Source organism: Vombatus ursinus, unplaced genomic scaffold (assembly GCF_900497805.2).
Source record: "Vombatus ursinus unplaced genomic scaffold, bare-nosed wombat genome assembly UNPS02014797.1, whole genome shotgun sequence".
NCBI lineage: Eukaryota > Metazoa > Chordata > Mammalia > Diprotodontia > Vombatidae > Vombatus > Vombatus ursinus.
The window spans coordinates 17,656,074-17,670,530 of NW_020954575.1; the positions used below are offsets into that span (position 1 = coordinate 17,656,074).

The following is a 14,457-nucleotide window of genomic DNA, read 5'->3' on the forward strand; positions in this document are numbered from 1 at the left end:
TCCTGGGCAAGCCCTTTCTTTCCTCATCTGAGTCTCAGTTTCCTCATCTGTAAAATGAGGAGGTTGGACTAGAAGTCCACTGAGGTTCCTTCTAGCTCTGAATCTATGATCTTCTGATCTTTCTTCTTCAGTCCGAGTGATTCAATGGTAGGAGTACTAGATTAGGATCTTGGTTCAAATCCTGACTCTGCTACTTACAACCTGTGATCCTTGAGAACTTCACCTTCCTGGGACTCATTTTCGTCTCCTGAAAAAATGAAGAAGTTGAATTAAATAGTCTCTAAGGTCCCTTCCAGTCTTAAACCTGATCCCTGAATGGACCTCCCATGCGGTAGCAGTCACAGAGAATAGAAGAGAGACCTCTGTGAAACTTTTCTTGTGAGTTTGGACTTTAAATTTACATCCAGGGATATACTGGTAAATGTTTAACCAAAAAAAAAAAAAAATAAAGGATGCAAACACACATTTTTAAGTTTAATCTGCACTACTAACACTTTGTATGATTGATCTCACTTTAGAGATATCCAGCTGTGTGATCCTGGGCAAGCCCTTTCTTTCCTCATCTGAGCCTCAGTTTCCTCATCTGTAAAATGAGGAGGTTGGACTAGAAGTCCACTGAGATACCTTTCAGTTCTGAATCTATGATCTTCTGGTCTTTCTTCTTCAGTCCTAGTGATTCAATGGTAGGAGTACTAGATTAGGATCTCGGTTCAAATCCTGACTCTGCTACTTACAACCTAGTAGTAGTCTAAACAATCAAGTCTGAGCAATCAAGAAAGCAATGAATCAAGCCCTGATTTGTAGAGATCATTGATTTCTGAGGTGCAAATGCTGACACTGAAAATTTAGCAGTGGCCTCTGGGGAGCTGGCCCTAGCTGGCTCCATTGCACCCCCACTAAGTCCCTCCCATTCAGCTCTCCTGAAGTGTTTGAGGGAAGGTGGGAGGGTGGGTGGGCATTACAGAGTCTGGTTCAGGCACCTGCAGGGGCTTACCAATTTGGGAAGTTGGCCTAGGATGCCTATTAACTCTTCTGTCTTGTTTTTATGAATGGCCTTAATAACACTGAAGCTTCTATGATGCCTTTCATCTGGGCATCTCAGATCATTTGAAAGTAAAATTCCTGGTTTAAAAAAATGGTAATTATAGTCTGTAGCCATCTTATTTGATTTCTAGGCTGATGTTGGTTGGAAGATGGACAGACAGGCTGCATCCCACCCCCCAGTAAACTCCTGTTAATGAGGTCAGTCAAAAGAGGAAGATGCTAAGTGGTGCCTGAATCAAAGGGGACCAGCTGATTGAAACCCGTGACCTTCTTATGGCAGTCTGGCCTACTTTTACATCTTTCAAAACCACAGGTTCCCCAAGCACATTAGTGAAAGAAATGATAGCTGAGGAGTGTGTTCGTCCATAAAATCTGGGTGGGGGGAGAAGGTGGGGAATAAAGGAACGAATAGGTCCCAGGCTGAAAGACATATGGGAGAGTGCTGGGAAGAGAGAAAAGGGCAGGGTACGGGTGATCTTGTAAGGAAGAAGGCCATGGCATCTCCCATGGTGAGAGATGGAACAGTGTCAGAGGGGGAGCCTGAAGACGAGGAAGGGAAGAACCTGGAGAGGTGAGTAAGGATGCTGTATGGGGTTCAATTCTCCGAGGATTTTTCTAAGCAAGCGAGGCAGGTTGGAGCTGGAGTCTGAAGTGGTAGAAGAATCACCGGCCTGCCAAAGGAGGTTGAGATGTAAGTAAATCCACTTAGTGTGTGTGCTTATGTCTGCATGTGAGAATGTGAGTTTATGTGTGTGCATGTGTACGTGCATACATGTGTGTGCATGTGCATGCGCGTGTATGTTTGTGTGCAAGCTACTAGCACTGGGAGAAGATTGTGGGGAATAGGAAGACCTACCACAAGATGCTAGAGTTTGCCTCCAAGGTCCCTTCTAGCCCCAGATCTATGATCCTAGGAAACAAAGATGTACCCATGAGCATGTTGACTTATTTTGGTAGTGCTCCTCTCTTTTTACTTGCTTTATCTGTTGGGCCCAGGTTCCATGTAAGCAATGGGAACCCATGGAGACCTGGAGTGTGGGGAAGGGTAAAGTCCACGAATTAGAGATAGGCCTGACTTTTCTTGCCCTAAGGAAGGCGAGCATCTGAGCTATTCACTTGAGGAAGCCAGAATGATGGCAGGCCATGGAGACTGGTGAGGAAGGGAGTGGGGATTATGGGGAGGGATGAGGAGTCAAAGCTTCCAGAAGCATTAGCATGCTATGAATTGGGTTTAGTGGGTGAGAAAAAGGCAAGAAGGTTTAGCTGTGGAGAAAAAAAAGGAATATGGAGCAGTGTGGCCTAATGGAAAGAGCCTTACCTGGAATGGGAATCAGAGAATCTGAGTTTGAATCCTAGCTCTGTTACTGTCCTTCATTTACTTCATATGACCTTGGACAAGTTACTTCACTTCTGTGGGCCTCAGTTTCTTCATTTGTAAAATGATGGGGTTGGACTGGTGGGGAGGGTGCTGGACTTGGCCTCAGGAAGACCTGCCTCGGTCACTTGTTAGCTGAGTGACCCTGGGCAAGTCACTTTTACTCTCTGAGTCTCAGTTTCCTTATCTGTGCAATGAGGACACTAATAGTAGCTGCCTCCGGGGTATTGTGAGAAACCAATGAAATAATGTATTTCAAACATTTGACAAATCCTAAGGCATAAATAAATGCAGTATTTTGGGCCACAATTTACAGAGTCTGAAACATAAATCCTCAGGACCATGGCATGGATAAAGCAAGGGAAGAGGAAAGAGTATCTGTGTTCTGTAAGAGAAAAGCAGCTGAATGGGGGGAAAAGTAAAGGGAGGACTTTTTAGAGTCCTAGAGGGATGATGTGAGACCCAAAGGAACTCATGATGTTGGTGGATAAGGAACTAGATCCATCCTTGAGCATGGACAAAGGTAGCCATGGAACAGGAAGGTGTATGTTGAACAGGACAATAGCCCACAAGAATCTAATTATTTTAGAATGAATTGAAGCCAAATGGTAGCATCCTGGACCATAGGATCATGTGTGTAGAGCTAGAGGTTCATAAGCCTTTTGTGTGTTGTTGTCCCCTTGACCCCAGATTAAAAACCCTGGCTTAGTCCAACCTTCCCATTTCACAGATGAGAACATGAAGCTCGAGAAACAGAAATAACTTACCCAAGATCACACGGGTTGTAGGCATCAGAGGTGAGATGTCAGTTTGGGTCCTCTAACCCAGAGCCAGTGTCCTTTCCACTATCCCTTGCTGCCTTTCCATACTGAGAAAATTATCTAAAATATTTGTTTCTGGGAAATGATTTGTTAAATGATCCTCGGAACATTGGTACCCATTAAGAGGTAATTGAGGGCATTCAGTACCATAGTTTGCTCAGGCTGGGATAGCCAACACCTCTGTACTTTAGCTTTGGGCTCTGTTATTTTCTGTTATGCACACACACACACATACACACACACATACATACACACACACACAATATCCTCAAGGGTTCTTGAAACATAGAAATGGATATCAAGAGACTAGAGAATTCATTTTTTCTCTAGGCTTATGGTGACAAGTTAAAGAAGGACCCCTGGTCCCCGCTTGGCATAAACCATCCAAACCTTGAACACAATGAAAAGGTGGTCCAAAGTTTTGTGCTCCCTAGGAACCCTTACCTTCAGATGGAGGTCCTCAGACCAGGAGGAGAGGGAGTGAAAAGTTAAAAGGATGGGAGGGAGGGCAGGGAGGAGGGAATTGGTGATTTGTTACCATGCCCTGTGCTCTGAGAGAGACAGAGAGACAGACACACAAACAGTTAACAGGGATAGAGAGTTAGAGTGAGAATGACAATGAATGAGAATATTATGAGGAAAAAGAAAGGCAACTCTTTTCTAGTGGGGCTTTTAAAATGATACACGGTAGCCTGAAGAGTTACACCTAGGTAACTATGGACACATACATTAAAGTGGAGGAATAGTGCAAAGGCTTATGGGTAAGCTAGTCTCAGCTTAGGGCAGCTAGGCGGTACAGTAGATAGAGTGCCCTGACTGGAGTCAGGAAGACTCATCTTCGTGAGTTCAAATCTGGCCTCAGACACTTACTAGCTATATGACCCTAGGCAAGTCACTTAACCCTGTTTGCCTCAATTTCCTCATATGTAAAATGGACTGGAGAAGGAAATGGCAAACCACTCCAATATCTTTGTTAAGAAAACTCCAAATGGGGTCATGAAGAATTGGGCACAGCTGAAATGATTCAACAATAGTTTCAGGTTCCTGGTTTACAGAAATCTCCAAGGAGGTGTGAGGTGGGGGTGGGGGTTGGGGGGAGCTGGGGGTGGGGAGGTTTGCTCAGACTGATACAAAGAATCTTAGCAAAAGACGTTGCAATCAGGGAAGGATACCATTTGATAATATGCTAGCCAACACTTTCTATGAAAGATTTATCCTTTACAGTGGGCCTAGATAAATCTCAGGTTTAAGTTAGGGATGAGAATACTGATTTTTTAAACCAGTCATTTTTAGTTAAAATCTTGCTGGGGCTGAACTGTTGGAGAAATTTTGAGAGGCAGTATGGTGTAGTGGATAGGACTTTGCCCTTAGAATCAGAAAGCCCTGGATTCAAATCCCACCTCACATGACTAGTGGTGTGACCCTGGGTATGTCATATAACCTCTCCATGCCTCAAGTTTCCTCATCAGTAAAATGAGGGGATTGGGATAGATGACTTCCAAGATCTCTTCTACCTCTAAATAGTGGTCTGCCTGTAAACCTGATTCTAGCTTTAGACCTGGATTGGAAGGGTTAACTCTGGCCTCTCCTGTTCCCATGAGCAGGAAGCTGTCATAAAGGAGAACCACTGGACCCTTTATTGGTCCTTCCTGGGTGGGGAGCTGAGTAGCTCTAGTGAGATACCCACAGGACAGGGTTAGGTGTGGACATTACAGTCCTTGAGTAATGCCTGAGAGAAGCTTATAAAACTCTTTAAAAGGGTTGGGAAATTACAACTTGAAAGGCATAGATGGGCCATAAAAGCTTCACTTGCAAACCACATTTAGTTTGTGAGCATTTGCAAATGGTTTTTTAAAAGCAGCTCTAAATCTCATGTTGATGTCTGAAGCCAGGTTCAATCTTTCTGCCTCCTCGCAGGCCTTCATTTCCCCCTCCACCTCTGCCTGGCAGCTTTTCTTTTGGCCAAGTAGGGGAATTTGTCCCCTTACACTGTCCTTGGAATCTGGCTGTGAAGATAGTACCAGCTCTGGGACCAATAGGTAATGAGGTCAGGCTGTCCTAGTTTAGAATCCCTGGATCCAGAATGCCGAATGTCCCTGGGAGAGCAGTGCATGCTTTCATCACAGATGTTCATGTCCATCTAGTCCAGATTGAACCTAAGCAGAAATTTCTTCTGCAGTGGAAAATGTCCACCACCCTTTGCTCTAAGACCCCCAAGGAGGAGAATCCATCATCTCCCAGGGTAGCCCATTTTACTTTTGGAAAACTCTAATGGTGGGGTTGTGGGGCATATAGGTAGCACACTGGATAGAGTACCAGGCCTGGAATCGGGAAGACCTGAGTTCAAATCCAGCCTCAGAGACTTATTAGCTGTGTGACTCTGGGCAAGTCACTTCATCCTGTTTGCCTCAGTTTCCTCATCTGTAAAATGAGTGGAGAAGGAAATGGAAAACCAGTGTCTTTGCCAGGAAAACCTCAAATTGGGGTCATGTAGAGTCAGACATGACTGAAATGATTCAACAACAACAATGTTGAGGAAGCTATTGCTAATCTAAGTATAAATTTGCCTCTTGGTGATTTCCAACCATTTCTCCTTGTTGTGCCTTCCATGGCCCAGCAAAATAAATCAAATCCTTGTAGCTGCTGGCCTTTCAGATACTTGAAGTCCCCATTAAGTTTTCTTTTATCCAAGCTAAGCATCCTCAGGTCTCCAGCAGATCCTCAAATAACATGCTCTGAGTGATCTTCACCACCCTGCTTGTCATCCTTTGTATATGTTCTAGCTTATCCATATCCTTCCTAAAATGTGGCATCTAGAAATGAGCATGATACTGCTAGATGTGTTCTGACCAGATGTGGTCAGGAAAGGAGACTCTCTTCTGAAGGAGGCTATATCAGTCCTTCAGTAGTCAGTCAATTAACATTTATTAGGTGCCTACTAAGTACCAGGCCCTGTGCTAAGGGCTGGGGATATTGTTACTGTTAAGTTGTTTCCATCATATCTGACTCTTTGTGATCTCATTTGGGTTTTTCTTGGCAAAGATACCAGAGTGATTTGCCATTTCCTTTTCCAGCTCATTTTACAGATAAGGAAACTGAGGCGAACAGGGTTAAGTGACTTGCCCAGGCTCACACAGCTGATAAGTGTCTGAGGCCACATTTGAACTCAAGAAGATGGGTCTTCCTGACTCCAGGCCTAGCACTCTATCCACTGCACCACCTAGCTGCCCAAGGGTGGGAATACAAATAAAAAAAAAGAAAGAGTTTTCCTGTCCTCCAGGTGCTTACAATATAAGAGGGGAAGACAATACACAAAAGAGGCTTAAAAGTAGGGGGAGAAGGTGCCAGGCAGATGGGGGAGGGGGACATGGTGGAGACTGGTGGGAAATATAGAATTATCTGCCAGTAAGAGTAATGGCCACAGCTGTGACTGGGCAAAGAGAAGTGCTCAGGAACCCAGAAAACCCTGCTGTTTTTATGATTCATGGATATTGATGTTTGATATTGATGGACTGATTGGTTAATCCACAAAACTCCTTTCCTTCCTTCCCCAAAATTAAGTCCATGATCCTTATCCCTTCAAAGCTATGACTGACTATCTGCCCATGGATAGACTTTTCAATGGTCGCAACAGGAAATTATAAAACAATTGGATCATGGGTAATAATAATAAAAACTCATTTATACAATAATTTTGTGAGGTAAGTAGTGCAGATGTTAACCATTTCCTCTTTATAGATGAGAAGACAGAAGTATAGAGATTTGCTCAGAGTCACACAGATAATAGGACAGTTAGGTGGCACAGTGGACAGAGCACAAGGCCTGGAGTTAAGAAGACTCATCTTCCTGAGTTCAAATGTGCACTCAGACACTTATCATCTGTATGACCCTGGGCAAGTCACTTAATCCTGTTTGCCTCAGTTTCCTCATCTGTAAAATGACCTGGAGAAGGAAATGGCAAACCACTCCAGCATCTTTGCTAAGAAAACCCCAAATGGGCTCACAAAGAATCAGACACAGTTGAACAACATTAACAACATCACACAGATAATGTATAGAGTCAGGGTTTGAGCATCTGCCTCTAAGTCCAGTACTCTTCCTACTGTACAACATTGCCTCTAAAAGTAATAGTAGTTGCCATTGATATAGCACTTTAAGGTGGACAAAACACTTCATGTAAATTATTTCATTTGATGATCTTGTGAGCTAGGTAGTACAAGTGTTTAATCAATTAATCAATCAGCATTTCTTAAACACCTACTATGGACCAGGTACTTTGCTAGGTCCTGGGGACATATAAACCAAAAAAAATGAAACAACCTCCTCTCTCTCTCTCTCTGTCTCTCTCTCTGTCTCTCTCCCTCTCTCCCTCTCTCCCTCTCTCCTTCTCTCTGTCTCTGTCTCTCTCTGTCTCTCTCTGTCTGTCTGTCTGTCTCTCTCTCGGCAGTTGGGGTTAAGTGACTTGCCTAAGGTCACACAGCTAGTAAGTGTCAAATATCTGAGGCTGAATTTGAACTCAGGTACTCCTCCCTGACTCCAGGGCTGGTGCTCTATTCACTGCGTTGCCCCACAACCCCCATTTTCAAAGGACCTTACTTCCCATGGAGGAGGCAATATGTACACATATATCCACATATAGAATAAGTACAAGTAAAAATAGATGCAAATGCAGAATAAATACAAAGAAGGCAGTTTGGGAGGGAGAGAACTAGAAGCTGAGACACCCAGGAAGACATCGTGTAGATGGTCGTGTATCTTGGAACAAGTAAGGAATTCTTTGTGGTGGAGGTAAGGAAAGGGTGCATGTCAGGCATAGGAATTATCAGGGCAAATGCATGGAGACTGAAGATGAAATGCATGGGTGACAGCAAAGAGAAGCCCAATTTGATTATACTCTGGAGTGTGGGAAAGAGAGTTGTGCATAATGACACTGGAAGGATAGATTGGAACCAAGCTGTGAAAGGCTTTTTAAAGGAGTTCTATCTACTCTATCATGATGCCTCTCATAATAGTAATCATAATAATAATAATACCAGCATAATATAGCACAATGAGGTTTGAAAAGTGCTTTTTACATATTTCAACTCATTTGAGCCTTGCAACGACTTTGTGAGATAGGCACATGCATTATTATGCCCATTTTACATATGAGGAAACTAGGACTGAAACAGCTAGTAAGTGACAGAGCTGGGGGTTTATGAATGATCCTTCTGACTCTAAATTCATCTCTCTACCTGTCATACCTCACTATCTCTCTTATGCCAGTTTGGTGAAGGTGGGATTGTAGGGGGAAGAGGAAGACCAAGTGACAATGATGGAGTCCATTGAGGCATCCTAAGAGATGGCAGGAGCCAAGTGTGTTAGCCCATAAAGGCACTCCCTATTAATGGATCTGATGTAATGACTCTTTGAAGCTGCAATAAAAATCATATTCCACTAAGGAATGACAGCCACATAGAGTCCTGACTTAGCAAACCAAATTCAACACTTTTTACGAGACTAGGAATCCCGGATAGTTATCAGAATTACATACTAATGAGATTAACCTTCCAAAATGGGACTAGAGTTTCCCAAGAGAAGACAATTTGCCAACATGCCAACACCCAACAGAAAGTGTATATAAGTACTCTCTGGAGGAAGGATAATTCAGAAGTTGGGCTAACTAAACTGCAGTTTTTTCCTCCTAACATCATGACTTCCCAAATCTGCGCTCCAGCATTCTCCACTGGATCTTTCAGGGGAGTCTGTGGCACCAGTGGTGGCTTCTCTCGGATCTCCTCTGTCCGCTCTGTGGGCTCTTGTAGGGTTCCGAGTATTTCCTGTGGTGGTGGGTCAGTCTCCTCTCTTAAGCTGGGCTCCTGTGGCCTGGGGAGCTATCTGCCCAACACCTACCTGTCCAATGGATACTACACCTCTGGCTTTGGTGGGAATAGCTTTTGGGCTGGTGATGGGGTTTTCAATGGCAATGAGAAGGAGACTATGCAATTCTTGAATGACCGCCTGGCCAACTACCTGGAGAAGGTGCGCCAATTGGAGAGGGAAAACTCAGATCTGGAGAAGAAGATCCGGGAGTGGTATGAGTCTCAGATCCCATATATCTGCCCGGATTATCAGTCCTACTTCAAGACCATTGAGGATCTCCAGCAGAAGGTAATAGACGAAAGCAACTCTGATCGCTAAATGGCCATGTGCCTACGATAGAGCCCTCTTTTCTGTATGGGGCATGCTGGGAGCTGACTTCTATCCTTCCAGATAGAGTTAGAAGAAAACCAGAGCTTAGCAGAGGTGTCTGGGACATGGTGGGTGGTTAATAAGTTTTTGTTGACCTGGCTCTTGGGGCTCTATCTCCCGGATAATCTCATTGGCTTTTTTCATTTTTCATTTCATTTCATTCTATTTGTATCTCCAGTGCCTAGCACTGTGTCTTGTTCCTAATAAGCACTTATTAAATTCTTGATTGATTGATTGAGTCCTGCCATTGAGTAGCATCCAATGCTACACTGAGTGTAGGCTAAGTGATATCTGACTTGGGGTTGACCTTGAGGATTACTGAAGAATGTCCAAAACTGATGTGATCATCTCTTGGGTGTCTGTCTATCTTTTCTCAGAATCTCAGGGGAGGGCTCAGGGCTGGATCAACTAAAGACCCAGGGAGAAGTACACTATGGTCTGAAAGATGGCTTATCTCTGGTGGCCTCTTCTCTCTCAGCAGTGCTTGGATTGGAACTTGGTCCTTTGCCCTGACTTCTGTGGTGCCTCTTGCTTTCTAGATCCTGTTGACCAAGGCTGAAAATTCCAGGCTGGTTCTGCAGATTGATAATGCCAAACTGGCTGCTGATGATTTCAGAACTAAGTGAGTGGGACTCAATGGGAAATGCTCTTACTTTGCCCTTCATACCCAGCCTTGGGCAGCTGGTAGATTGAAAAAAAGAGTTCCTCTGGCTATCACGACCCTTCCTACCCCTCTCACCCTCTCTAAGTAGTTACAGATTTACAAAGTAGGAAACACTAAGACCCTTTGGGAAAGGGATGGAGAAAAGGAAGTACTATCTCCCTTTTAGAGTCTAGAGAGAAGAGCTACATGAAAAATATGGCGGTGTTTTTATGTTCAAATCAGACTTTAGCCAAAGGACAATGGGAAGGGATTTCTGGTATAATATATGGCTCCTTATGTTGGCTAGAGACAGCTATAGTGTTGTAGATAGATAGCCTGCCTGGGAACCAGCAAGATCTGGGTTGAAGCTTTGCCCCTCACATATACTGGCTATGTGATTCTGGGCAAATCCCATTCACCTCTTGGCTGTCTAGGTAGCCTTTAAGACCCTAAGTGCAGAGGTGCTGCTGACCTCCATTGGCAGAGGAAGTTTACTCATCTGGGAGCTCTATCAATGAAGACACAGACCTAGTCTCTTTTCCTATGAAATCTAGCTATTTCCTGGGCCTGGCATGCAATAGTCACTTAATAAATGCACTTTGAATTGTAGGTATGAGACTGAGCTGTCCCTGCGCCAGCTGGTAGAGGCTGACATCAACGGCCTTCGCAGGATCCTAGATGAGCTGACCCTGTTCAAGGCTGACCTGGAGATGCAGCTTGAGTCCCTGAAGGAGGAGCTGCTCTGTCTTAAGAAGAACCATGAGGAGGTTAGGAAAGGGCTGATGTCAGAATGAAGGAGTCAGGGGCTTCAACTACCCCAGGGGTTCTTAACCTGAGGTCTATAGAGAGGGGAACTTGGGATGGGAAGAAAAAAATTAGGCCTTTAGTTTCACTAACCTCTAACAACAAACGTGACTCTGAGAAGGGTTCCATAGGCTCTACCAGACTTCCAAAGGGGTCCAGGACACAACAAAGGTTCAGAACCACTGGACTCTATGACCTCCGAAGGCCCCTTTGGGCTCCAGCATCTTGTGGTTCTGGATAGGGAGAGGGATTTGTGGTTTCATTGACATACGGCCCTCCTAGTGAGGAGCATCCTCATCCAAAGCAGGTGGGTACCTCCTCTGTAATTCATAGTCAAAGAGACCTGCATAGTGCACTGAGAGGTTAATTACTTGACTATTAAATTGTGAGCTCCTCAAGGGCAGGGACTACCTTTTGCCTCTCTTTGTAGCCCCAGAGCTTAGCACAGTGCCTGGCACATAGTAGATACTTATTAAATGCTTAGTGACTGACTGATCAGGGTAACAGAGAATGTGTGTCAGAATTGGGATTATAATAATAATAATAGCTAACATTTATTCAGCACTGACAATGTGCTAAGTGATTTACAATTATTGTCTTACTTGATTGTCACAATAACCCTGTGAAGAACATGCTATTATTATCCCCATTTTGTAGACTGAGAAGCTGAGACAAATGGGTTAAGTGACTTGCCCAAAGTCACTAGCTAATAAGTATCTGAGGCCAGATTTAAACTCAGGTCTTCCTGACTCTAGACCCAGTGCCCTATCTACTACACCACCTGGATACTCCTAAAGACCTAAGTCTTCCAGATTTTCATGGTTCTAAGTTTCTTTCTGAGGGCCCCTATGGGAAGTCACCATATTCCTGTTTGGACTATGGAGTGGAGATGACCAGGCTTAGGAATTGGAACTAATTGGTACTCTGCTCATTATAGGAAGTCAGCATTCTTCGAAGTCAGCTTGGAGACCGGCTCAATGTTGAGGTGGACGCCGCCCCACCTGTGGACCTCAACAAGATCTTGAATGATGTGAGATGCCAATATGAGGCCCTGGTGGAAAATAATCGCAGAGATGTGGAGAACTGGTTCACCACCCAGGTGGGTACCTGGGGGAGGCAAGCAGAGAGATTTTTAGAGGGCTCTTGTCCCTCCTGACCATGCCCTGATGCCTTGTGTCTGTTTTAGACAGAGGAATTGAACCAACAAGTGGTGTCCAGTTCTGAACAGCTCCAGTGCTGCCAGACAGAGATCATTGAGCTGAAACGCAATGTCAACGCCCTGGAGATTGAGCTGCAGACCCAGCACAGCATGGTGAGCAGTCCGGACTAGAATTCCTAGGAAACAACTGGTAGCCTTCTCAGTGACCACTGAGTCTGTCCCCAGGGAGCTTCCCAATGGAATTGCCATAAAGAGGCCCAGCAATCTAGAATGGAACTAATGAGACTTCCTTATCTTCTCTTTGCAGCGAAATTCCCTGGAATCCACTCTGGCAGAAACAGAGGCCCGTTATGGTTCCCAGCTGGCCCAGCTACAGTGCATGATCGGCAATGTGGAGGCTCAGCTGGCAGAGATCCGCTGTGACCTAGAGCGGCAGAACCAGGAGTATCAGGTCCTCCTGGATGTCAAGGCCCGGCTGGAGTCAGAGATTGCCACATACCGCCGTCTACTGGAAGGAGAAGACTGCAAGTAAGTGTGTGTTCCAGGGTACTGGCAAGGCCAAACTCATGGGTAGGGGCAGTAGCTAGAAATTCTGATACTCAGAGCAGGCTGGTGAACCCTTAATACAGCCCACTCCTTGCCCATGATTGCTGAAAGGAGGATGAGGAAGTGGGAAGTAGCAGCAGGCATGCATGGTACTCTGAGAGGATCTTAGGCCTAGGGAAAGAACACAAAACAAGAAGTATGCCCATGGATGTTAGTACCCTGGGAAAAGCTCCAGTTGTCCTATCCTAGTTGTAGTACCGAGCCTAGTGAAACCCAATCCCCAATAAATGAGACAACTGAGTGAGTTCAGTTAATGAGATACTTTCTGAGCAAGCTATAAAGGAATGAATTCAAAGGTCTCTTGAGGGTTCTTCAAGAAATCTGGGGTTTTATACTTTACAAAGAAAAAAATTGTTATTCAACATATACAGTACTATAAATCTTTCAATAATCCTATCTACCAGCCCCAACTTTCCTCTTGCATGAGAAGAAAGCAGCAATAACCTGCAAACTTATTCTGGCCATTTTCTCCTTTACTAATCTCTCAGTTGTTGTCCCTTTCATTTTACCTGAATCTTGACCAAGTTCCTAGATGTGAAATTCACCTTCCAATGGCTCTGTTTCCTCAGGCTTCCTGCCCACCCCTGTGCCACAGAGTACAAGCCCTTGCTCCGTGTGCCCTGTCCCCCAAGCATCCCCTGTAACACGGGCTCCCAGGTCAGCACCCAGATCCGCACGATCACCGAGGAGATCAAAGATGGCAAAGTCATTTCTTCCAGAGAGCATGTCCAGCAGCGGCCCTTGTAAGCATCCCTGCTGTCTCAGCCTGGCACAGAGCAGGGAGGAAACCTCAAATTCATCATGCTGCTGAAACTCTGTCCAATGAAACCATTATCCAAGGGGGTCTGTCCCAAGTCCAGCAACTTATTTTTTTTTTTTCCTCATAAGATGTCTCTTCTATCATGTTTCCAGCTTTGGCATCTTTTCAACTGTAAGCAAGCTCCTTTGATAACTTCTCCAATAAATCTTGTTCTTTTGGCACAACAAACCTGATTCTCTGTGATTTCTATTCATTCCCCCACACTTCCCTGGGGCTGTGAAATAAGGAAGCACTAATCTATTTGAAAAGGTGGGGTGGGAGCTTCATTAGGAATTTCCTGCCTCTCCAGCTTAAGTTAATTCAATAAACATTCATTAAGTGTTTACTATGTTCTGGCACTGTGGGGATAGATGCAGAGACCTAAATGAAAACAAAGCCTTTCCACAATGACCTTTCACTCTAGTAACTTAGGGTTGTTGAATGTCAGATTGAAAAGGATCTAAGTTAGTCAGTCAATAAATATTTTAAAGCACCTACCATATTTCCTGCACTGTGCTAAGTGCTGGGAATGCAAAGAGAAGCAAAAGACAGTCTCTGCCCTGAAAGAGTTTTTAATCTAATGGGGGAGACAATATGTAAACAAACATATACAAACAAGCTATATATAGGATAAATAAGAAATAATTGAGAGATGGAAGGCACTAGAATTAAGAGGTCTTGGGAAAAGCTTCCTCTAGAAGATGGAATTTTTGATTTTTGTTGAGACTGAAAGAAAACCAGGGAAGCCAGTAGGAAATGAAGAAGGACAGAGTTCCAGACATGGGGGACAGCCAGAGAAAATGCCCAGAGCTGAGAGATGAAGAGTGTATTCATGGAACAGCCAGGCCAATGTCACTGGATCAAAGAGTATGGGGCAGGGAGGAAGGTAAAAGAAGATTGGAAAGGTAGAAGGGGACTAGGTTGTGAAAAATATTTTGTATTTGCTCTTGGAGGTGATAGAGAGCCACTGCAGTT

At 44.4% G+C, this 14,457-nt stretch overlaps 1 protein-coding gene across 3 annotated transcripts; it reads left to right on the forward strand.

The window, feature by feature from the left end:
• Positions 1-1,442: 1,442 nt before the first annotated feature.
• Positions 1,443-13,628, forward strand: KRT36 (keratin 36). 3 transcript variants are annotated; one of them, XM_027870388.1, is made up of 9 exons: positions 1,443-1,735; positions 3,150-3,216; positions 8,506-9,390; positions 10,011-10,093; positions 10,725-10,881; positions 11,856-12,017; positions 12,105-12,230; positions 12,385-12,605; positions 13,253-13,628. In XM_027870388.1, exons 3-9 carry the CDS (start codon positions 8,776-8,778, stop codon positions 13,428-13,430), a joined length of 1,542 nt encoding a protein of 513 aa, XP_027726189.1. In that variant the 5' UTR covers positions 1,443-1,735; positions 3,150-3,216; positions 8,506-8,775; the 3' UTR covers positions 13,431-13,628. The 3 variants fall into 3 exon arrangements, with proteins under 3 accessions (XP_027726189.1, XP_027726190.1, XP_027726192.1); XM_027870389.1 differs by having other exon boundaries at positions 1,443-1,615; XM_027870391.1 differs by lacking the exons at positions 3,150-3,216; positions 8,506-9,390; positions 10,011-10,093 and having other exon boundaries at positions 1,443-1,615.
• Positions 13,629-14,457: the final 829 nt, after the last annotated feature.

Bases quoted from the DNA above. Each gene is read 5' to 3' on its own strand.
- KRT36 (XM_027870388.1), top strand. From the start codon at position 8,776: ATGAGATTAACCTTCCAAAATGGGACTAGAGTTTCCCAAGAGAAGACA. The intron at 10,094-10,724 runs GTGAGTGGGACT...TTTGAATTGTAG, and splicing joins GCTGATGATTTCAGAACTAA to GTATGAGACTGAGCTGTCCC. The intron at 10,882-11,855 runs GTTAGGAAAGGG...TGCTCATTATAG, and splicing joins TTAAGAAGAACCATGAGGAG to GAAGTCAGCATTCTTCGAAG.